The following is a 17,079-nucleotide window of genomic DNA, read 5'->3' as shown; positions in this document are numbered from 1 at the left end:
ATGAAAGAATCCAAAGTCCCTTTTAAGCTCTTAATATTAAATGCAGAAGAAAAACTGAAAGGTTTTTTTGCAAAAATACATAAAAAACAAGAATAAAGATCAACAAGGCAAAGGCAACGGTTACAGGATGCGGCCCCGAAACACTTAAAAAAAACTAGAGCGGACATAAGGGTGAAAGGAGTGGGACATTTTATGAGAAATAATATCAACTAAAACGGACCCTTAAGGGAATTAAAGGGATAAGGCTGTGAGGGTGAAAAGGTGGGGGCGGGGGTTAAAATGGGTGAGAGGGGATTGAGAAAATACTTACCGTCAACGGCAATCCAACAAGACAGACATCACAAAACATGTAACAAAACAGACATGAACAAGCAATTATCATGGTATTGCAAGCAATCCATAAGTCCCCTAACGGTTAGAATCCCAGCAACATTCTGATGGGCCATTGGCCATTCAATTTTACCAGTGAATGAATGACATGAATGAACTTAAATCTTTTGAGTTCTATAAGTTTGTCTGTATCACAGTAATGTGTTACGTTTCCCTGCCTAGTAAGGAAATTATGTTTATACAACCTTGTCATATTATTACGATGTGGAATTTTAAAGTAATTCCTATAAGGAATTAAGACGCTAAAGTGAAAAATACCAATTTCTCGAAAAAGTTCTAAAAAAGATCTAAGTTCATGGGAGACATAATTCTGGAAATAGTCTTGCTAGAGTATTCAACCTTCTCCAAAATGTTGAGTAATAATAAGAAACGTATAATATATATATATAAAGTTTGAAATAAATACATTAGGAATTAAAGAAGTTATTTAACAAAGAAAACATTTTTTTTTCATAAATATTCTAAGTGCAAGGGAGGTAATACTGATATTTTTTGTGCTACAGTTGTTAACCTTGTCACATATGAGGTGTTTGATGACCAGAAACCTATATTTAAAGTTTACAGTAAACACCTTAAGAATAAAGAACTTATAGTGAAAAAGGTGAAAAATTTAAATCAGAAATCTTGAAATACAGGCTATTTGTTGTAATAGCAACCAGAAATTTCAACATAGGAAGAATAGAAAAAGATATGCATAATCTCCAGAATTCCATCCATCCATATTTCAAGTTTCGTGAAAATATTTTCAGTACTTTTTTAGTTATCACGTGATCCAGTTTATGTTATAAATATGCCATATTTTCAGACTATTTGTTGCCATAGCAACCAGAATTTTCAATATAGGAAGAAAAAAAGACGTGCATAATTTCCATACTGCCATCTATCCATATATCAAGTTTCATAAAAAATATTTTCAATACTTTTTGCGTTATCGCAGGATCCAGTTTTGTGGACTGACGGACAGACGTACAGACAGACGGGCGGAGGGTTAACCTAAAGTCCCCTCAGGTTTGACCGGTAGGGGACCAAAAACACGCGAAAGAACACAGAGGGGTACCACCTAAGAACGGTCAGTGGTAGTTAAACCACTGGGAGTTAAAACCGGTTTTAGGCGCGCCAAACCTCACATTTAGCCCCAATATGTTCCTGATTGACATTAAAGTGTTAATAAAAATAATCCCCGCCAAGTGAAATTCTAACAATGGTCAGGGTTACATTAGACAAAATAAATAAAACACATACAAAATTATGTAAATATGTAGAAAAAACCACAGCCTAATGACCATTACCAAAGTACCCGATGCCTTAAAGGAAAGCAGAGCCACAAGAAAATCACCTACAAGGGCCCGACGAAGCAAGACAGAAGACAAACATTAAGACAATTCAGTCCCAAAGGGCTTTAAGAGCTGTCCATCATAGAGTCTCTCACTTAGTCCGTCAGAAATAATTAAGAGGAACGTACCGTCCAACTGTAAAAGGGTTGAACACCAAGCCCGTCACTTTTATTACATAAATATTTTAGAAAGGGAAAATATTTTGCAATTACAACCTTATCCTGTCTAATTTATGAAATAGTTTTTATCATTCAAATGTTTATTAGATATTATCATTACATAGGGACTTTTTTCGTCACTGTTAACATTTAAGTACCCTTCTGGAAGGGTTATTTTTTTCCCAAGGGGACATTATACATCTAATTAGCTACATGACAGGGACAATTTTGACCGTAAAGCCATGAATTCTACATTTATAATACAGGGCTGCCAACAAGAATAATTGAAATCAGAGGAACTATTCGCCGGGGAGCAGCGTCTTTGTGAGGGACCAGGGCGCCTCCGGGAGCTCTTGGGATTTTGTATTCTGAAGGACTGAAATCTATATTGCCTATAATTTCATACCAGATGTTAAATACCTGAAGGCATTGTAGTTTTTCAGCAGAAGTATCTACATTGTTTCATATACTAATCTACACAAAAAAAGTGACTCAATGATTGGCACACCAAAATAATAATCTATTAAAGTTATAGAGGTTCGCTAGGCTATTTATCTTACCAAATATAACAAAACTTTAGAACATATACTTTCAAAGAAGAAATTGAAGCATGTTTTCCTATATACATGTATGTCTTTGTAAACTAAGTAACATCCTGGGGTATGGCCAATTTTGGTATTGTGGGAATGATTTTTAGCTTTTTTAAAACTTTTGTAGAGGACCATAACCTTACTAACTATAAAGTGGAAGAGAATGAAATATTGTTTAAAGAAAGAAATTGTGGCTAACTTCATACAACAGAATACAGACATTTTGCTATCACATAAGCTTCCCACTGTGCACTTTGTGCTGAGGTGGGCTAAAAACAGACAGTGCTTAATATATTTCAAAACGAAATTTAACAAATATTTGTTAAACATAAAACAAACAGTTTAAGTTTTATCCTTTATTAGAAAAAGAAAATACAAAGATAACATTCCAATAAATCAGGAATATAAAGTATTGTAATGCAAACTATTGTTAAAAGGGACTCCACTGAAATAACAGGACTGGAGATGATTCTTGGAGATCAATGTTCAGTGTAGACTTAGGTCTAGACTAATAACTTTTGTTCAAAATTTCAGATCATTTGCTCACTCCGTTTTTCCAGAATAAGTACTCTACTTGTGAAAAACACCTAAAATTGAAAAGCCTTTCACTCAGGCTAAGAGAAGCACATCAATATGATTCTTAATTCATTTCTGAGTATGTTTCTTAAATATCTTTTACAAATCTTTCTTTTTCAAGTGCCCCAGCAGATTTATGTTAGGAATTCATATTTTATGTTTTTGGACCCCAGTGGAGTTCCTTTAATATATTAAATAAAAGCAAATTAACATTATTTTAATTTTGCATATACAATAGTGGGTTAGTTATTCCTTTTTCTATTATATGTCTATTACTACACCTTTCATATTTTTCAAATATGACAAATTCTAAATTTTAAGCATTAATAATGTTAAACATTTGAAGTAAACTTTTACAAAGTCTAATAAAAAATCTATATAACTAAAGTGTCACAGTTGGCTCATTATAAAATATATACATTCTTCTCATTGCTGCCATTTTGAGCAAATGTATAATGATAGGAAACACGGACATTGGACATTCATGTTTATCGGACATTCATGCTTATTATTACTGCATCTCCTTGTGAAAGAATGAAAAAATAAAGCCTTATAAATCTCATATATCTTAACAAGTTACCAAACAAGGATTTGCAACACCTCGATTAAGGGAATTTTTACATGAAGCAAAAAATCATGCTATTTCAAAAGATTGAGGTATGGATCTGGACTTCCAGCTGTGCATGACATGTCTTATTATTGTAAACATTTGTACCCAGAAATTTCATTGTTTCATTAATAATTATTCTCACTCACTGTCATGGTAATGCTTACACAAAAACTACTTCAGTTCTAAATACTTATATATTTTTAAAGAAATACATTTATATACTTCAACTTATACATTAAAATTTATTCAGTTCTCATTTTTCTACATTTTGTCACATAAATCAATAATTTAATAATGCTTTAGACAGATCAAACATGATTGTTAATGGATTTAGAGTATGTTAGATGTTAAACAACTGAAGAAAGTAGCACCTTACATGAAATAATGTGTCTTTAAGGTAGCAAAATGTAAACAAAGTAGTATATTCACTTCCATACAAAATACTAAATTACTGTAATTTTACAAATTGCCAAAGAGCTAAAGGAGCAACAAGATAGTTCATCTATATGAGTAACGATTGGAAATCATAGCATGATACCTAAAGTAAAATGTTTTTTGTTGTTGTTTTTTTTTTAAAATAAAAATATTAGCATTTCTGAAGCTTAATGGGCCTTTAAGCTGTTATTTCATTACATAGTTTACAAATATTTCATTTTTTGACAAATATGTTTACATTCTTGATGTGTGTATATCTAAAACATGATACTTAAAGTACAAACCAAACAAATGTTTACTTTACAATCTCTTTCAATAAAAATGTCAATGTAAATATCACAAAAAAATGTTACAACCAGAGAATCACAATTCAAAACCTACAACCTTGCTCAACATGGTATAAATGTATTCAGATCAAAAATAAAAAGATATTAAATGTTATAAAAGATATTAAATGTTATAAAGCTATATCTTATGGGGTTTTTTTATAGGAATTATAGAAATTTTAACAGTAAATGATAATCCAAAATGCTGGAACATAAAATTCCTTTTTATTTCACATACATACATATTGTAGGTAAAGAAAATAAAATGTTCTGAAATAAAATAATAATTGCTGCTATTTAATTATGAAAGGTTTTAAGTTTTAACTGTTTTCTAGTGTTTAGCAAAGGTTTTGTTCATGCACCACCCACTTTCAAAGAAATAAAGAAACTTACTTCTTTCATGATAAAAAATATTTTTGAAGTATTCTTCTTTCAAAACCAAAATATTGATTTTTGGAATCAGAGATATAGCTTTATACATTTTATCAAACAATAATTATGCACCATTCATAATCAATCTGCTTTACTCTAATGATATAAATCTGGAGAAGGTATGATCCCTCGGAAGAATTACCACAACAAAATAACATGAAAATTGCAGACTCGGTTTGATCGAGTTTGATTGAGTTCGTACATGATAAACTCTACTAAATCTATTTATATGACTATTCTTAACACAGAACCATTTAATAGTTAATTACCTGGTAAATGGATTTAGTTTTATATATTTAGCAACCAGTAGTATAAAGAATGATCTCACTAAATAAATGTGATGAAAGAGATTATCATGGCTTTGTTTTTGGCAGTGAAAAAATCAGTATAATAGGTAATGTCAAAAGTTAAAATTGCATATTCAACACATCTTGTGTTAAAACTAGGAAAGATTCAAATATTGTAAGTGCACCAATATATGTAAAACTAAATATATGGGAAGAAAATGAGGGTTTTGCTGTAAAAAATTAATAAACTAATATCAATAAAGTGGTAAAATAATACAAATGCACCAAACTAATAAAATATATGAACTTCATTTCTGAATTCTTAAGATAAATGAATACAGTTGTCTCTTTGCCTCAGACAGTTAACAGCCCATAACAACATGGCGAGAATGTTTGGCCAAAGCCTCACATGGATATTGTATAATAGCAATTTCACTAAACTCAGCACCTAATTTTTCCTCCAATTCCCTTCCCTACCTAGTGAAAAGTTAAGATATACTGGGATACTACATATTACCGGACAAAATATGATGTTTTTTCGATGTAACTTTTATTTAAAACAATAAAAAAGAATGAAATTTTACCCAAATAATTGTGGGTTCTTAATATACGTAAACATTCCTTTATCAAGCATAAAATTAAACATTTAACCGAAGAAATGTGTCTTTAAAGTAGGGCATTAAAAGAGGAAAAAAATCGTGTAGACAACTCAATTTACCGGACATTGTGTTTCAAAATTTTTTGAAGTCTTGAAAATGGAATTAAGCAAGGAAACTACAACTATTGAAAGGCAATGTTAAGATACTGGAAAAACACAGTATGTCACTAAAATAGACACTGCAGCCATGCTTGTTACGAAGAGGCCAATATAGGGGTGTGATTGAAATTAACACTATTAACTCAATTAACGTATTGATACTTCAAGATCCTTAAATGTATGACACATTTTGATATTCAAATGGAATTTTGTTGTTTCTCGATACAGTTTCCTTTTGGTCATCATGTAGTATGTTGCAAAAGCCATAAAGTATATTTTTTGTACATTTCATGTAGAGTTTCCTCCCATGGGCGTAACCCGTTTCCTTATATGTTTTTTAATTTGCATTCTTTGTAAAAGACAACAACGAGATATTGTTTGAACGAAATTTAAAATTACTTTTTATCATTATTAGAATATGTTACGATTGTCTCCTGAGGTAACATTGAGAAGAATTAAAAGTAAAACCTATCTAAAATAACTCATTGAGGGCCTCAATATTCGGGAATGCGCAGAACAGATTATTCCCCCGCATGACCAGGTCATGGAATAACTAGTAAACAAAAGGGTATGTAAATAAATAAAGAACTGAATCAACAATATTTGCCTGAGAGTGATTTTGTTGTTATTTACTTTGAAATAGAAAGTATGTGTACGATTCAGACCAGATGATTTTTGAATCGAAGCAAAAAATAAAGCCTAATTTGACAGGAATAAACTGGTAAACATGTAGGATCCCAGTATCGGTTAGGACATGATTTAAATGAGATTGTAATTGATTTGAAAGCATGAATTTTCAAACAAAAATGTATCTACATTAAACAATACTATGTCAAAAACTGTGATGATAAACTCGACACAAAAAAACATATTAATGATCATCAAGCCTTAATCTTAAACTTAAATTTGGCACCATTTAAGCTGGAACAAATAATTCCTGAGCCAGATAAGACACTAAAATATCTGAGTGACCTGAGTGACTTGATTACCTGAAAATGATTAACAATTTTAAGTTTCATACCACACTTGAAATAAAGGTAAGGCAATAACTTGACAATCAGTAAAAATAACTAAACAATAAACTAAAGAAAAATGGTTCTCGTATTATTATCAACCCTAAACATGCTGACAATGGACTTTTCGAGCTTCCTTTATTTTTTTGGAACAGTCCATTACTAATCCTGATTGTATCAAAATGAAAATTTTAAGTTGCTCAGGCAACAGTATTGAACCTGGTCAGACAGCATGGATGTACATACTGGCTTGGTTCTGTACTGACAGAAAAACCACTTTCAGTTTCAGAAGGGTAAGGGTCAAGATCAATTTACTTTAAACTAAAAGTATAACACTATATAAATAAAATAGACAAGCTATCAAAGTAACATTTAGATATAAAACATACAAAACAATGCATAGTTGTTTTTTTTTAACTAGGAATGCCTCTAGATTGGGTGTCATTAATTGGTTTACAACATTTCAATGCTGCAACCATTAAATAATGAAAAAATAATGATTAAAAATTTACTTAATTCATATTAAATCCTTCACCCCACCCATTCTTTATAAGCAATGCAATTTGAAACAATCCATAGGTAATCTTAAAAAATACAAAAATTGAGTCAAAATAGTAAAGACAGAGCACACAGATATGCTTGCCTAACTATAGATAAAACTTAATCAACAGACTGTGATAATAAGATTGACTCAGCCCCACTACACATTGTTTTGTGTCAAAAAAAAAAAAATTTTAAATTGCCCAAAACAAAATTGTTTTTTGTATCATTAAAAATGAATTTTTTTCTATATAAATGAGGATTTCATACAAATAATTTCTTTCTCAAAAGTGTTTCATACATTCCCTTAATATAAATATTCTGTCCAACAAATCTTCATGTACATACAGTTCCAAATATATTACAGTTATGACCCCAATGTATATAAATCGACACAAATCTTGAGGCATGCCCCCTTTAAAACAAAGCATAACTAAACTAGATATTAGCATTAACCTTTAACCATTATATCCCTACACACTAATATTTAAACATAAAAACAAATCACACATATCACTGTGAGGAGTATTTTTCTTGCCTACAAACCTTTACACGTTTTCTAATAATAACTGTAAAAAATCTCAAAAATATAACTAAAAATTCACAGCCAGGACAAAGTAACATTTAAAGCTGCATAAGGATATGTTATATAATATGTAATATATAATATGATAAAATGTATTCAATCTTTTTTGGAAGCCTTTGCCTTGGACCTTGTTTCATATGTTCTCACTGTATTCGTTGTTGTTGTTATTGTTTCACTAATTATGTCCCCTTGTCCTCCCAAAAGAATCTAGAAATAAAAATTGTGGTAATATAACCAAAACATAAAACTGTATAATAATTTTTTTAAGTCAATAAATAGGAAGATGTCATGTCAAATCCTTATCACTAAAAATTATCTATCTTGTAAGCAAGTAAGTGGGAATGTGGAATGGGTTTATACACATCTTGAAGGCAACAAAGAGTTTTTACATATTTACATATCCATTACATTGATATGACTTAAAAAGTCCCAAGGATAGCTTGACACAATAAAATATTAAAAAATAGATTATACGCACACTGCCCATCCACTTTGAACATAACTTTCTTTTCTTTCTTAACTTTTGCAAGGATTTCAATCAGATATTCAAATAACTTACCTTCATCAGATATTCAAATAACTTACCTTCATCTCAGCCCAGGACTGCCACAGTAACAGTAAAGGTATCACCACCCACAGCATGTTGAAGAAAACTAAATACACCCATAGATAAAGCCAATTATCTGTGTGCAGGTACTTGCTACCTGTCAACCACTCCGGACAAAATGTCATCCATCCTAATAAAGTAAATAAAACAGATAACATTAGTCTTAACCTGCAGCAAAGGAATGTAATTAGGCTTAGTGTTGGCCATCACTCACCAGTATAGAACCAGGTCAGCCTGCATGTCTGACCAAGCTTATTACTGCTGGTAGCTCAGCTTTTTTTTTTGATGTTGAATATTCTTTAAAAGCTTGAATTGACCGTTTATATCTATTTCCATTCTAACATAATTTTAATAATATTATCTAATAAAAAAGAGAACTGATAAATCTATATGTTGAACTAAATTGTGTGTAAAAGTAATTTTCCTGAAGTAATTTGGTTTATTGATGTCATATCTGGGGTCATGTGACGTGTAAATATTCCATTTTAATTTATTTTTAATCCTGTGCATAATTATATCGTGTAATAATGCACTTGATTGCCCTATCTATAAGATTTATGATTATTAGAGTTATGATTAATATAAAAGTAAACTGAGGTTCTTCCAATGTAGAGTGATAGATAAAGGAGTGGCTAAAATAGTCAATAACAAGGACTAAGAAATGTTGTTTTCTTTTCAGAAGTAATACAAAATGTAAACTATCATGACAGTAAACAAGAGCTGTCGGTAGGACAACAACGCTCGACTATTCTCAGCGCTTGTTAGTAAAAAAAAATGCTTGATAGAGTTACCTCCTCCTATTTACAGCTTGGGGTCATGATGGTGAACAAGTGTGCAAAGTTTCAAAGCCATATGTCAATGGACTTTGAAAATATTTGAACTATTACAAAAACTTTAACGTAAATTCTAAGTCGAAAAAGGGGCATAATTCTGTCAAAATGCTTGATAGAGTTACCTCCTCCTGTTTCCAGGTTGGGGTAATGATGGTGAACAAGTGTGCAAAGTTTCAAAGCCATATGTCAATGGACTTTGAAAATATTTGAACTATTACAAAAACTTTAACGTAAATTCTAAGTCGAAAAAGGGGCATAATTCTGTCAAAATGCTTGATAGAGTTACCTCCTCCTATTTACAGGTTGGGGTCATGATGGTGAACAAGTGTGTAAAGTTTCAAAGCCATATGTCAATGGACTTTGAAAATATTTGAACTATTACAAAAACTTTAACGTAAATTCTAAGTCGAAAAAGGGGCATAATTCTGTCAAAATGCTTGATAGAGTTACCTCCTCCTGTTTACAGGTTGGGGTCATGATGTTGAACAAGTGTGCAAAGTTTCAAAGCCATATGTCAATGGACTTTGAAAATATTTGAACTATTACAAAAACTTTAACGTAAATTCTAAGTCGAAAAAGGGGCATAATTCTGTCAAAATGCTTGATAGAGTTACCTCCTCCTGTCTAGAGGTTGGGGTCATGATGGTGAACAAGTGTGCAAAGTTTCAAAGCCATATGTCTATGGACTTTGAAAATATTTGAACTATTACAAAAACTTTAACATAAGTGGTTACGCCGACGCCGACGCTCGGGTGACTGCAATAGCTCTACTTATTCTTATCGAATAGTCGAGCTAAAAAGCATTGCAATATAAAAGAAACTTACCACCATATAGTTCACAGACACATACACTTATCTGCAGGAAGTGTCTGTAATACCGTCCTTCTATAATGGCATATATCAACATTATAGCAAACAGGGTAACTATGGTTACCGTGAGAATTTCCAGGGAAACAATGGTTGGATCAGATATACCCCAGCGTTCATCCGCCTTTGCATACTCCTTCCCTGAAACAAGAATATCTGTATAAATACCAATGACCATAATTTATGATAATGTGATTTTTTTTATGGATATTTTTTTTTTGCAATTTAAATCTTAAACCTAACAATATTTTGGTGTTGTTTTTTTCTTTGTCTAACGTTTATGTTCTGGAAAACAAAACAAAAATGTGAAAGAAATATTCAGCCCAAAAGTGATGGAATGCATCCTTTACTGTATTAGTAACGCAGTAGAATTATAGTTGTAATTAGTGAAAAATAAGTCATTAATCGCACATAATATGTTAAATATTACTTGAATCTTGACACTTTTTAATTTTCCTTACATCTTAGTACATTTTTCTCAAGTTTGATTTTATTGAAATATTTTGACACATCTGGAGGCATGTAGCTTTAATACTTACATGTCATGGCAGCAAAATGGTCACTGTCCTGTACAGTACTGACCAGGGAGATCACTACAAATGACCCCTCCTGAAAAAATGAAATTGATATTATACAATCAGTTCCTCATAGTTCACTAACTACCTAAATGTTTTTGATGATGATGGCTTACAAAATCTAACAGTAACATGTCATGCTTTCACTTCCTTGTAGTCTGAAAAAAATCTTTACTGCTAAACACTTTTGTAAACAATGCTAATGGAAAGGTTAAAAGTCAATTCAGAGCATGTTCTTCACAAAAGTATAGCGGGCAGTGGGCACCAGGATAAAAACACAGAAGTTTTACAAGCTACCTTGATATTTTCCTGACAGGATTTATACCCTCAGCATGCAGTGAATAAGGGGCAAGCAGTATAATATAGGACAAGCTAATGCTTGTGCATGTTAATAATTATATTAGTACAATAATTGAATAACTGAAAAATATCTGGATAAAATTTAATTGCTTAATTCATTATATCTAATATAAGTTAAAGAAAATAAATGTAATAACATGCATATAGTTAAAGGTCACAAGATACAAGATGTGCTTTTGTTTGTTTTTGTTTTTTATTTCTGATCTATAAATTTAAAGAAAAAGTATAATGTTTTTCATTTGTACTTCAATCACCTCAGGCTCTAACTTGATTTTATTCTCTCAAATTTTAAATAGAATACAACACTGATAGTTACTGGAACACTATGTTTCTGCCTACATGTATGTAACATACTTATATTAAATTCTGTCACTTTAACCATTTGCTTTACACTATAGGCTTCAGGAAAAACTGCTGAAAAATTTTACATGTGGAACATTAAAAAACCGCTTTCTGATACATTGTATAAAATTTGAAAGTATAGAAACTCCACTTACACTGATATTGCTTATAACTATAAGTGTTTCTGTGGTCCAAACTCTTGTGGAATTAGCTGCCTCACTGATGTAATGATATCTTGATATAAGGATACAAACTTCGACTGTCCCCTAAATATTATTTTAAGTGGAGTTTTCTGTATTGAAATGTTAAAAGGATTTCTGAATACAAATACTCACTAATGTGATATGTATAAGAACATCATACACCAGCCAAATTAGTACCCAGTAGTCAATCTGTGACACCTTTCCTCTAAACACAGTGGCAAACAACCATCCAGTCACTGCATATACTGCTGTCAACAGTAGGGAAATAGTTGACTCTGCAGACAACAAAGTGTCAACCTCTTCTGTCTTATTGTACATGATTAAAAACTGAAAAAATTAAGTGTAAAATAGTTCGAGCCATAAATCAACCCTCAAGATTGACTCACCGACACTGTATTATTGTTCTAATTATTCAAAAAGATATCTTTAACTTAGACTTAAATACAAAGGCAATAATAATACAGACACTCAGGCAGAAGGGGGGGGGGGAGGAGAGAGAGGGGGATTAGATTTATTTCTGATAGGGGTTAATATTGCCAGAATACAATAAAAATGTAAATACTGACTTGAAATAGGTAAATATCATTACAACTAGGCCATCAAGATTATCCTATGTACTCAATGTAATAGAAAGAGCATGAAAACAGGAGGCTATCTGATTTGTACAAGGGGGCATAGACCCCCCCCCCCCAGTATAAATCAGATTTCAGGCAGTGATTTTCCTGCTTCTATAACAGACTCTGATAAAAAGCCTCTTCCCAATTGAAATTTTCTTTAAAATCATGCAGTTTTCCCAAAAATCTGAACTTAAACTTGCATTTTTACTGCCCAAATTAGCAATTTTTTCCCAAAATCAAGAGGCTAAGGCCTCTTCCCAATTATGTAAGAAAAGTCACTGGGGTGCCAGAGTGTTTTGATGTTCTTTCTCTTTTGTATCATAGGCAAAAATAAAAACATGTTCCCTCTTGTCACAATATGAAATGCCAGAAAAAAGTAACCAATGAACCCGCATCTGAATATGATATTTCTATTGCTATCCCTGATATTTCTATCACTCCCTTTCTCTGTCGTCAAAGTAACCAGGCTGTTTAAAATGCTTCATCGGGCTTATGACATAAAAAATAATATTTCTAGAAAAGTAATAAAGATATTTCTGTTAAGTTTTGTTTGTTTATTGAGCATAATAAATGACATAAACAGAAAGAAAAAATATTTGGGTACAGTCACTTTTGTAAGAATTATTTCCCTATTTTTATGGTTTAATAACAGATAATTTTTGAAATCCTTTAAAATTATGTCACATATATACAAAGTAGCCCGGGGTTCTATGATATCATGGTACTTAACGTTTAATTATCGGAAAATATTTAAATACAAATATCATCATGAATGAATGAGATTTTTCTTCCATCTTATAATTGAACCTTTTCCAGAACTGTTACAGTTTGTAAAGAAATTATTTCAAAAGAACCAATCAAAATGACATTTTTTAGAATATTTTCAATGTCTGCCATTTTGGGTAATTTCAGAGGAGGTTACTACGGTATCAAGGTAATCCCCAAAAAAGCATGTATTGAAGGATAGATGGGTCAAAACTTTCAAGTTAAGATGTGAAAAACTTCCAACAGTTAACTTGCTATAAAATTAAAACTATATGAACAGATTGTATGTCAGTATATGTGTTTATCACATATTTTAATTGACTGTGTAAAAACCATTAAGGAAATAGGTAGTCAAATATGAAGGTTTTATAGAAAAGTTTTCTTGCCACAAAAACATTCATTATTCACCAAATTTAATTTATTGGCAGATGAAAATGAATCTAGTGTGCAAGTTTTACAAATATTAGCATCATCATGTGTTGCTTTTACTAGCAGTCACAGAAAATTTAAATACCTTGATATCATAGAACCCTTGATATCATAGGAACCGAGTATATAAAACAAAATAGGTTCAATAACTTCTATCCCGAAACAACCAATTTTCAATCACAACCTTAATTCAAACACATTCTTAATTCTGTGGCGCTGATGTCATGTCTGACTAAAGTACATAAAGTCACTTGTTGTATTAACTTAAACACTTGCAGGAATGCCATACTTGATTAATTGTCAGATGTTATCAGAAAAACAATAAGAAATCGTTTATTTTATGTGACACAATATAAATTGCCCAACTTTAACTATCTCAAAATAGTCATTTGTTTAAAATAGTGGTAAAAATTGTTCCAATCAAGTTAATTTTTTTATAAAGTATTGGCTACAGAGTTTTACCATTTACCTCAGTCTTCGGTGTATTTAAAACACTTATTTATATGATGTACCTCTAAATATTCATCAGACTTTACGTAGGGGTCCTTATTGATAAAATCTTAAATTGTAATCAAGTTTTTTTCAGGTGATGATTGTAAAATTAATCTTTGTAAGCGATACCATTTGGCAGATCTAGACAAGTTTCCATATTTGGTAATATTATAAAGTGGGGAAAGTACAATGGCTGTAATAATTGGATACATTTATCATTTCGCACCTCAAATAGCATACTGAGAAGTGCCACCTTAAACTGCCCCTTTTATACACATTTACAGTAGTCATACCATACATTGTACTGTACATATGTTATAACATTAAGTGTAAGTTTTTTAAAATCCTGAAAAAACTGTTGAATATCATTGAATAGACTGTTGTGAAAATTGCTACAATGTTTAGTAGCCCTGATTTATCTTGAACGAATTCTTTAGTGGTGATTACCCTGCTGTTTGAATTTAGGTTAAAATAGGTAGACAGACGTTTCACTATTGAGACGGTTCACACCAAGACGGTTCACACCAAGACGTTTCACTCCCAAATGGGAGTGAAACGTCTTGAAGACATTTCACTCCCATTTTAAACCAAAGTTATTTTGATGCGTATGATATACTACAATAGACCTTAATTGTACTAAAAATGAAAGTTTGTATGTCATAATTGTTAAAGTTTAATTTTTTATTTTTTTACTTGATTAGAGAGATCTTTGATCTGATATCTTTTCAGATATTTATTCTTATTTAGGGAACGATATCATATATGACCGGATATAATTGTATGAAAGTTGCAGTTCTTTAAATATGTTGATGATAATAATTTATAAGTGATTATCTTTGCATTAGGTATATTTTAATATCAATAAGTAAAAAAAAAATCTGTAGATAATCTTACATAATATATTAGATATGATTATCTGATTAAATATTATTTTACTTTTGTTACAATTTATAACCAAAACTTATGGAGGAGTTTCTGTTTCCATGACTTTCGGGTTTTAATTGGCTGAACATTGTCTAAAAATATTTCAATGGTCCGATAAACAACTAATTAATAACTGTTGATGCTAGAGTGCAATGTTTATACAACTAATTTAAAATAGTGATGTCAAACTGTTAATTGGTGGTCTCAGTGTTTATACAACTAATTAGGTGATGAGAATACTGTTAACACCACAATTACCTAAGTTTGTTTAATGGCTACTGTTCAATAAATTGATAAAGAAATAATTTAAAAGAATGATTAATTTTATGCACATTTTCTGCATTTCATTGATAAATATATTTACCAAAAAACTAATAAATATATTTTATATATTGATATTATTTAATTACTGTACTGGTAGTGGTTTCAATATTCAAACTAGTACTTACAATGTGTCTTTGTTCATGAAAATTTTCATTTTGTTATTCTATTATCTTTCTTGATTTATTATATAAATAGAATTTTCTCATGTTAATTGTTACTCTTATAATAAAAACGATATTTCAGACATTTGTCTTTCATTTATACCTCTTATCATTCAATCCATATTTAAATGAGTATAATGATAATCTTCTAATAATTCATCATAATTATGTCCTCATTGAAACATTTTTACTCCTAATAATTAACAGGAATTCTTCAAAACACTGTTTAAACAGAACACAATTCACTTTTCTGAGCTGATACTATACTGTATCTATATAGATCATAATTATTTACACATTCTGTTATATTTTAGAAAAATTATGCTTTTATAATCATTCTTTAAATTCATAAATTCTTCTTAACAATACTCTCAAATTCAAAAAAATGAATCATTAAATTGAATTCCCCTTCATAATGAAAATAAATTTTCTTAATAAAAACATCTAAAAAATGGGAGTGAAACGTCCATACAATTGCCAAAATGGGAGTGAAACGTCTAGGTGTGAACCGTCTTGGGAGTGAAACGTCTGACATTCGTTAAAATATTCCTGGGAGTGACCTGAGTGGGTCATATCGTTTTTATTGTTTTTCTAAGAAAGATTAAGACATATTGGAAATGTACCAAGCTTAAAATGAATAAATGTTGATAGATGCATTAATATCTAAAATAAATTTAAAGCATAATTTTACCTTCCATTTATTATTGGCTTAAATCAACTAAACTGATTGAATATTGGTTGTTCCGGGATAATTCATTGCACCAAACCCTGTTAGTCAAAATATATTGACGTGCCAAAGCTTGATTCTGAGATATTTTCGTTCTGGGGCAGAATCTCGCTTTAGAGGCGAGATATTGCCCAGACACGAAAATAGCACAATATCTCGTCGCGCAGTACAATTAGTTGGACTACAAACCCTGTCAGCATACATTTTATTCAGTTTTCAGAGAAAACTTCAAAGTATAATGTCAGTTCAGTGTCAAAGAATTGTCAAAATGTAAATGCCAGAAACAGAATATTTAATCAAGAACATTTATTTGGGGTCGAAGTTAAATGGTGCGAAACATAAATTATTATGCCAAGTTCGAAAATTGAACCGGAATAAATTTCATGACAGACTATAAAATTGCCTTGAAATTAAAAGATAATTTTCAGTTTATGCGCTTAAATTATTTTCCCCAGACATATATACCTCTATACACTGCAAGCCTGTTCCACCGAAAAATAATGGTACGGGAATTATTGGAACGAATTTTACAAATAGCCGTATGTTCGAATAAGTATTGTAGAGTCTATATTTTTTAATACAATCAATAAAAGAATGTATTGGAGCCCACAATAATATGAATATATTTTTTTATTATATCTTGCATTTAAAATACCCATTAAAAAAGAAATTTGCAAAATAATCGAAACTAATTATAGATTCTATAAACTGACTCAATATTTTGTAAATCTTAAATGAATTTTGATTGGCTGAGTGTATTTACCGGAATAAATCTATATTAATCATAAATGTTTTTTGAAGTATGAGGCAGAAAGATTT

General features: G+C 30.8%; 1 protein-coding gene across 1 annotated transcript; it reads right to left on the bottom strand.

Annotated features, from left to right (window-relative positions):
- Nucleotides 1-4,246: 4,246 nt before the first annotated feature.
- Nucleotides 4,247-16,850, bottom strand: LOC132722814 (emopamil-binding protein-like). The gene is made up of 6 exons (XM_060707386.1): nucleotides 16,726-16,850; nucleotides 11,954-12,148; nucleotides 10,881-10,950; nucleotides 10,300-10,482; nucleotides 8,620-8,771; nucleotides 4,247-8,241 (listed from the first exon to the last, which is right to left on the bottom strand). Exons 2-6 carry the CDS (start codon nucleotides 12,137-12,139, stop codon nucleotides 8,131-8,133), a joined length of 702 nt encoding a protein of 233 aa, XP_060563369.1. The 5' UTR covers nucleotides 12,140-12,148; nucleotides 16,726-16,850; the 3' UTR covers nucleotides 4,247-8,130.
- Nucleotides 16,851-17,079: the final 229 nt, after the last annotated feature.

This window comes from Ruditapes philippinarum, unplaced genomic scaffold (genome assembly GCF_026571515.1).
Source record: "Ruditapes philippinarum isolate M1 unplaced genomic scaffold, ASM2657151v2 ctg738_1_1_1_1, whole genome shotgun sequence".
In the NCBI taxonomy this organism is placed as follows: Eukaryota; Metazoa; Mollusca; class Bivalvia; order Venerida; family Veneridae; genus Ruditapes; species Ruditapes philippinarum.
The sequence above is the reverse complement of the archived record's forward strand: the minus strand, read 5'-3'. Positions and strand labels throughout refer to the sequence as shown.